At 46.4% G+C, this 8874-nt stretch overlaps 1 protein-coding gene across 1 annotated transcript; it reads right to left on the bottom strand.

Moving 5' to 3' along the window:
* Positions 1-2791: 2791 nt before the first annotated feature.
* On the bottom strand, positions 2792-6283 carry LOC311247271 (trypsin-2-like; the record flags this gene model as incomplete). Its single annotated transcript, XM_084337631.1, has 5 exons — positions 6225-6283; positions 4367-4520; positions 3921-4180; positions 3399-3535; positions 2792-2944 (listed from the first exon to the last, which is right to left on the bottom strand). Exons 1-5 carry the CDS (start codon positions 6262-6264, stop codon positions 2792-2794), a joined length of 744 nt encoding a protein of 247 aa, XP_084193757.1. The 5' UTR covers positions 6265-6283.
* Positions 6284-8874: the final 2591 nt, after the last annotated feature.

Below are 8874 nucleotides of genomic sequence, written 5' to 3'. Positions count from 1 at the left end.
ACAACGACCCGGACCCACCCCGCCAGCTTCTCCCACCCTCTGATACAGCCAATTGTATCAGTGCAGACGGCCAGCCAAGCTGGTGACAACCCCGGAGCTGTGAGCTGGATTCGAACAGGCAAATCCAGCTCAGCTCCGGGGCTGGTGACGAACGCAATCTCCGCTCGGCCACCTAACCGCCCAGCACGACGTCTTCTAATGTCCTGTCACTAATGATGTTGGAATGTATTCCTCCCTCTGCAGGTGCATCGACCCTCCTGCACTCATAAGGAACAAGTGCAGTAGAGATGACCTGGAGAAGATGAGGCAAGTGATCAAGTGCTCCAAGACGTTATTAACACAAGACGTTAAGACGACAAGAGAGGACATTATTAGCATCATTGATGCTGTAGAGCAGGGATCACCAACACTGTGCCCGCGGGCACCAGGTAGCCCCCAAGGACCACATGAGTAGCCCGCGACAAGCCTGGGTGTATAAAGTGTTGAATATTGATATGATCTGTTTCCCACCTTGTTCAGTCATTGTTGATAATTATAGTGAGAAATCATTGATTGATTGATTGATTGATTGATTGATTGATTGATTGATTGATTGATTGATTGATTGATTGATTGATTGATTGATTGATTGATTGATTGAAAACTCTATTAGCAGATTGCAGAATGGGTACAATACAGTACGGCTCAATACAAACAATTGTTAAGGGGATGCAGACCAGAAAAATACTTTCGTCTTGTTTACATTGTATCTTGTGGATGAGATATTAAAGAGAGACAGGCCTTAACGTCAGTGTCTTCACAAAGATGAGTCTCATTTATCATTGATAATAATGTATAACTAAAGTCAAACTGAGCAAATTTGATCAGAAGAGTGCATCAAACTGGTAGCCCTTCGTATGACTCAGTACCCATGAAGTAGCTCTCAGTTTCAAAAAGGTTGGTGACCCCTGCTGTAGACTCAGATAACATTCAGCCACTATGTCACGCAAGAACACCAGCATGTAATGTATCCAATCAGGTGCATTCCACATGGGGAAATGGGAAGTATGCATGCAATATGTAAACAACAACATTTTGGACCCTCCAACATAATTTTTTGGGGGGAAAAGCAATACTTTGATCCCACACATTTATCTATAGCGCCTTTAAGCTTTTATTTTAAATTGTACATAGATACTACCCTGTTAATACTGAGTTGTGTATGTTCTTTCCAACTGTATAAGCAACACAATTTTGGTTATTTTTGTGAGTGTATGGAGGAGACATTGGAACATTTCTGAATGTATTCATGTAATGTTCTTTTGGATGGACTTACAAAGGGACCTTGAATGTAATTTTGGCAAAAAGTTTAAATTAAAAAATAATTCTTTATTATTCATATTTGAAATCCCAATTTTTTTTCCAATGAGGGAAACATATATAATTAATCGGCTCATTGTAAATATCAAATGGTTATAGCAATGCCCCTCCTACAATGTTTTTAAAGTCGCAGACTTGAGCAAGTATTTTTAACCAATTTAAAAGCAGAAAAAATAAAAAAAACCAAACTTTTAAAAACCCTTTCAACAACTACTGCTGGGTTGCCCTGGAGCAAGGCACTTAACCCCCAGCCTGTAGAGCTGCTCGATGACCAACAGTAAAATAGTGTACTTGCAGTGGGAAGCTCCCTGGTGTGAATGAATGTGTACACTGTTCTTGTGTTACTGTGCTATATAAATCCTGGACATAATTAGTCATACATAATAAATATTTCTGCATTAGTTCATTGTTTGATGTCAAGAGAGGATAGAATAGAATAGAATAGAAATACTTTTATTATCCCGTGGGAAATTTGACACTGCAAATCGCTCAACATTTAAACATTTAGACAGAACAGGTCACGAATTAGAATAATAAAACAAATCAAATCAAGTTGCCTAGGATAAGAGTAGAGTAAAATAGAATACAAATGGAATAAAATATACAGTAAATAAATACAGTAAAAATATACTGAGAGGCATCATAGCAGCATGGGGGAAGGGGGGTACAGGTAGTAAAAACAACACAAGCAGTGTAAACAAATAGGTCAATATAATTTACTATCTAACTAACTGAAATATATATTCACAGTATTCACAGTGTCACATAAGGTGCAGTATGCATCAGGTAGTGTTATAATTTACTATCTAACTAACTGAAATATACATTATTCACAGTATCACAGTATCCACATAAGGTGCAGTATGCCTAAGGTAGTGTTATTGTCCTCCTTGGGTTCCTATTAGTCCTAGGTCAATGTCTGGCAGCAGTCGCTGCCCCCTGTTGTGGAGCCTGGAGGCCGCTAGTTGCGGCCTCCTGCTACTATGGAGCTGCCACTCTGTGCTCAGTGATGCAGTGAGGCACAGTGATGCATTGTATAGTCTGATGGCTGTTGGAATGAAGGACTTCCTGTGCCGTTCAGTGCTGCATTTGGGTAGTGTGAGCCTAGCACTGAACATGCTCCTCCTGTCAGCCAAGTCTGTGTATAGTGGGTGGGAGGGGTTTTCCCTGATGGCCTGGAGCTTAGCAAGGCTCCTCCTCTCCGCCACCCTCGCTAGGGAGTCCAGTATCTCAAGTAATCAGTGACATGTGTTGTGAAAATAAAATAAACCACAAGTAAACAATGTTATCCAATGTCAAAGATTTTATTGAACATAATACAGGAACCCCCATGTGCTGTGTTGTGAAGCAGCACACCTCTCTCTCTCTCCCGCCATATCTCCTTCTCTCATTCTCTCTTTCTCATGTTGGTCAGTGAATGGCGGGTGAGAGCCTAGCTGTAGTTGGTGATGATCTCATTGATCCAGGGCATCAGAGCGCAGACCTTGGTGTAAACTCCAGGGTAGTTGGGTTGAGCACAGCCCTGACCCCAGGAGACGACACCCTGTAGCTGCCCATTACACACCAGAGGACCACCAGAGTCACCCTGCATGGGCACAGGAAAGCAGAGGAGAGGAGAGGAGAGGAGAGGAGAGGAGAGGAGAGGAGAGGAGAGGAGAGGAGAGGAGAGGAGAGGAGAGGAGAGGAGAGGAGAGGAGAGGAGAGGAGAGGAGAGGAGAGGAAAGCAGAGGAGAGGAGAGGAGAGGAGAGGAAAGGATGGAAGAGGAGAGGAGAGGAGGGAAGAGGAGAGGAGAGGAAAGCAGAGGGAAGCAGTGGAGAGGAGGGAAGAGGAGGGAAGAGGAGGGAAGATGAGGGAAGATGGTAAGATAGAGGATAGGATGTGAAGAGAGGAGAGGAGGAAGGAGAGAGGTGGAGAAGGGTCAGAAAAAATAGAGGAAAATAGAAATGAGAGGAGAGAGGGAGAGAAGATAGGAGCATAAATACAAGGTTTAAATGATCATGTCCATTGATTTTCATGTGATGGAGACAGCGTTTTGTACCTGACAGGAGTCCTTGCCTCCCTCCAGGAATCCGGCACACACCATACGCTCAGTGATCATGCCAGGGTAGGAGTTCTCACAGTCCTTATCAGACAGGATGGGGAGGTCCAGGCACTGCAGGTAAAATGGGTTGAACACTGGATGGATTGATAGAAAGACGGAGAGGAAGAGAGAGAGAGCAGGAGGGGGGGGGGGGGGGGGTACTATAGGTTAACTATTCACTGCCACACTACTATGGTATATAGCAGTATTATTGTACATTCTATCACGTAGGCCTACATAGGAGGACCCATCCTCTTTTTATAAGTGTTGTGCTGAGCAACTTTCTTAATGTCATGTATTGCCCACACTCAGACTAAACACAGCTTATTTCCCTTAAAGAAATGTCAACATGTTATGGAATCCATCTTACATGTACTCAAGGAATAATACAGTATACATACCCCTTTTCTACCCATTCAAGTTCTAAGACGTAAACCAATCCAACCCAACCTGACCCCAATCCGGTCCTTCGGTACCCACCTGAATCCGAATAGATGTTCCCCCAGCCAGACACCAGACACATGTCCCCAGCCGCAGGGCAGGCGGTGGGCAGGGCGACAGGCTTGACGTACTCGTTGATGGTAGCAGGGTGGGCCAGCCTCATCAGCATGATGTCGTAGTCCAGGGTCTGGTAGTCATAGCTCTGGTGCCAATAGATTGCATCCACGGGCATGAACTGCTCAGTGAACTCATTCTGGTAGATGTGGTTTTCTCCGAGGATTGCGATCAGAGAAAAGGGGCTAAGTAAGAGAGAGAGGAAGAGAGATGCACAGAAAGATGCAGAGAGACAGAAACACGTCATTTAAGAGAGGATTGAAGAGAAACACCTGACGGCCGGCTGATCTTTGTCATGATGATGTGCTGCCTGGTGCAGAATAACCCCAATCCAATCAATCGACGGCTCTTGCACAGTATGTAATACTAACTTTTGCCAGCAGTGGGCAGCAGAGATAATCCACTGGTTGTTGATGAGGGAGCCGCCACAGTAGTGGTAGCCAAGGTTGATGGACACCTGCCAGGGCTGGGAGTGAGCCTCGCACTGGTATCCCCCCACAATCTTATCATCCATGGGGGCTGCCACTGTGAGACAGGACAGGGACAGAATAAATCACACAGCAATGCACTGTAAATACTCAAATACAGTAACACATCAATAACACACCCTAAATATCCCCCAAGGGGATTATAAAGGATCATGTCGTATATTTATCTAAATAAAACCTGTAAATTAAACAATAGAAATTATGCACATATATGAAATAGCAAAGAACTAGGTTATTTTCTCTTAGAAAAATAGAGACTCACAGCCATGCCAAATCACCTGTTAGGTTAACCATACATTTGAGTCAACAAGAAGGCTGTTAACTGGCCTCAGTCGAAATGGATCAAAATGACCCATATAAGCATTACAGGAAGGATTAAAATCATCTAGCGGTTGATGGAAAAAGCCACAGGAGAACTCAGTCAAAAAGCTAACAGTGCACCCCTTCAGCCTTCACTTAGCAGTTATAGGAAAGGCCCAGAGTGCCATAAAGATAAAAGAACAGATCAAATGGCAAACAGATGACACATCTTCCTCCAAAATGAACAGGGATGGAGGGCCCAATACTTAACTTTAAGTCAGGCCTGAAGGCCAGCCCCCGAGTTCTGTTTACTTTAGCTAAGCAGTCCAAACAGCCCATTATTTCAATCGGTATGAGGGTCGCATTCAGGGACACTTGGGTAGATCATTCTAAGAGAAGACTAGTTCCTGTCCCCTCTGTAAGGTCACCTTGTAACGCTGTTTCGCAAGACCCAAATGACTCACTTAGAGGGGAGACCTTCTAGCCAATAGAAAAGCAGGCTCTCTGGGGTGACGGCACTGGATGGGGCAAGGGTGGGGGGGGATTCTCTCTTCTCTATAAAACCTACAGGTTGAATGATGGAGGGGAGACAGAGACACGGAGACACCGAGACGCAGAGAGACACGCAGAGAGAACGGAGAAGCAGAGACGGAGAATCCACCCCACCAGTTCGAGAATAAGAGACGCCACTAAGAAGCCCTCCGGGAAAAGCTGATTAGAGATAGAAAATAATTGATGCTGTGAACCAGATAATTTAAGCTGTTGGATATTCCAATAAAACAACGGTCAGAACCGTTTTCACCCGCAGCGCTGTCTCCGCCTCCACGTGATTTCCAAAGGACCAATCAGATGAATGAACTCTTTATTATAACGTGATACAACAGCAGAGTAAGCAGCTATTCCACTATACATTAGAGAACGATCATATAGCTATAGAATCATTGAGAAGATACATTAATCATCTTACAGTATCTTATAAAATTGACATGGTAAAATACTCCTTCACAATACGTATCCCCACTCGCACGTCTCTTACCAGCGTTTTCATCTTGAGACATACTGTTTCTCAGAACATCAGTAATAAATATGCGAGAGGTGATATGTGTTGTACGTGAGTATTTATGTATATAATAATAATAATAGATCAAATTTATATATATGTTACAGTAACTTCACTAAAACTAAACATTAACGTCTCACAGTATTATGTCCTGTGCCTGCGTGTGTGTCTTACCCCCCCTGTGTGTGTGTGTGTGTGTGTGTGTGTGTGTGTGTGTGTGTGTGTGTGTGTGTGTGTGTGTGTGTGTGTGTGTGTGTGTGTGTGTGTGTGTGTGTGTGTGTGTGTGTGTGTGTGTGTGTGTGTGTGTGTGTGTGTGTGTGTGTGTGTGTGTGTGTGTGTGTGTGTGTGTGTGTGTGTGTGTATTGCATGTGGATGTGTTACCTGCAGCACCCAGGAGTGCGAGAAAAACCAAGCCAATCATCCTGCTGCTCTTCAGTATGTCTTCCTACACTCGGACATGAACACTCTGTTATTCACTGTATTTATACCTCAGCCCCTCTCATTTTCTCCATGTCACCCCCCCCCCCCCCTCCCTAGTGTTGATCAACCCCCCCCCCCTTGTCTAGTGCTGTCCCACACCCCCAGACATACCCACTCCTCCTGCGCCAGCCCCCACCCATGAAGTACCTTATCATCTCTTGTATGTGCCCAACTCAAGTTAATAAGTGAGCAGCAGTGAGTAACAGAGCAGACTGTTCTTCTTGAGAAAGTCAGGATGTCAAGTATTTTATTTTATAATTTTATATTTCTATTGTCTGTGGTAGAGGAAAAGATGAGGTCCAAACTCATCTCCATCATGAACAATGTCTCCCACCCATCGTATGCTGAGCTGGGGACGCTATAAGGAGCACATTCAGCCATAGAGACTTGTCCCCGCATGTTCCCAGGAGCACTTTAGGTGTTCCTTTGTACCAACTACAATAACCCTTTCACTGTTCACTACCACACTACCAAACGGTTTAACCCTTTCACTGCGACAATACGGAAGGTTAACCCTTTCGCTGCCACACAACAAGACAGCAAAAGGGCAAGACAAAGGAGCTGGTGGTGGACTATCGGCGAGGTAGGAAGGGTCCCCCTTCTCCCATAATCCTCGGAGGGGAGGAGGTAGAGATGGTGGAGTGAGTCCTACACGTTTCTTGGAGTTCACCTGAACAAAGATCTGTACTGGTCGGACAACACTGAGGCCCTCTACAGGAAGGGACAGAGTAGGCTGTTCTTCCTGAGGAGACTCAGGTTGTTCGACGTGTGCAACGACTGCTGCTATCGTTCTACCAGTCGGTTGTAGCCAGCTATTTTCCCCAGTTATTTTATACTGGTGTTTTGTGTTTCCTACAGCTTTTATTTTTATTTATTTTATTCTTGTGTTTTCCCCCACACTCTAGCATCGCTCAGCGATTCTGGGGTAGCGTAAGGTTATGTATATAACCAAGTTCTATGAATTATGGCGACGCTCAGCATCAGTTGCATAATATCTCGCTTCAGTGGATATGCACTGAATACATTTCAAAATGTACCTTTACATACCAACATCCGTCTGACCACACCCCCATCTGCTGCCTACATAAGCAGGGGTGGGGCCACACACTCATCTCCTTCCCAACAAATTTCACCACAATGCAAGATCAAGGGCCGCAGCGGCGTCCTGATGCTGAGCGTCGCCATAATTCATAGAACTTGGTTATATACATAACATTACGTTCTATTTCATTATGGCTTTCGCTCAGCATCAGTTCCATAACAGGAGCTGAGCGGGAGCCATAGCTCGACAAATGTACCCCGCTGAGGCCCCCCACAACCATCAGACCGGGGAGGACCGAGCCCCCCGACCCTCCCTAATGGAGGATACCCCCCCTATTGGAGGCTTACGGGAGGGAGACGGATCCGACCGTGCGAAGAGGAACTCAAGCAACTCAACGCACAGGGTGAGCAGACCGTGGCTTGACCCCACGACTACACACACGCACAACCCGCATGCCACGAGGGAACGAACGGAAGGAACAACCTCGTTACTGCCCCCAAAATCACGGGGTCAAGAGCAAACCCAACCCCGTGGCAAGGCTGTAGCAAAGGAAGACCCAGACCCACTGAAGGGACTGGATCCCCTGGAAAAAGGGGGCCCGGAGAGGTCAATGACGCCAGGCATCAAGACCCCACCAGGTGGTCACTTAGTGACACCGCCCCCCACATCGCCAGCGTATTCGGATAAGGCCCCTCCAAGAGCGGGCCCTTTCCCCCCAATAGCACACCGCCTGGCACACTGACCCTGCAGAACAGGCAGTCAGCATGGCCATAAGCACTCAAAAAAGGTTAACCAACGGAAGCAGGCAGCGCACCGGGGAAACCAGGCAGCAGGCTGTAACCTGAGCCTGGAGCACTGCGGACGAGACAGGCGCCAAAGGAGTCAGCTGAAAACAGCCCCCCCCCCCGGCGGAAGGGGCGTATGCTGGCGTTGTTGATCACCATGACAAAGCCTCCATTAAAAAAAAAACACCCAGAGGGGTCGAGGCAGAGAAGGCTGACATGATTGGCAGACGTCATGAACGTGCAGGGGCACACTCAACCGGGTAACCCGGGAGTTGACTCTGCTCCAACACACCAGGGAATCAACCACCCTCTTGGTACCACATGCGGTGGTTGTTCCTATAACCCCTCAAGAAAAAACTCCAAAACACACCTGCGGGTATACAATGGCTATACCGCAGTACAAGTGTTTCAGTTTTCAAAAAAGGGTTATTCCAGGCATACGGGTCGACGAAACATTACTTCGGACCGGGCCCGGCGGCTCGGGAAGCACACAGGGTTACCAGAGGAGGTCCAAAAGACCACCCCAACAGCCCCCTCTTCGCCACGCGTGAGAGAGGAGCAAAAAGAATGGAGAACCAGCCCTAAGCTCACCGCACTTGGTATTCCCAGGTCTCCCAACCAAGTACTAACCAGGACCGAACCTGCTTAGCTTCCGAGATCGGACGAGATCGGGCGTGTACAGGTTGGTATGGCCGTAAGCCATTACGATAGTGCAGAGTACAAC

Source organism: Notolepis coatsorum, assembly GCF_963971535.1.
Source record: "Notolepis coatsorum genome assembly, chromosome: 2".
NCBI lineage: Eukaryota > Metazoa > Chordata > Actinopteri > Aulopiformes > Paralepididae > Notolepis > Notolepis coatsorum.
Note: the sequence above shows the minus strand (reverse complement) of the source record. Positions and strands in the feature narration are given on the sequence as shown.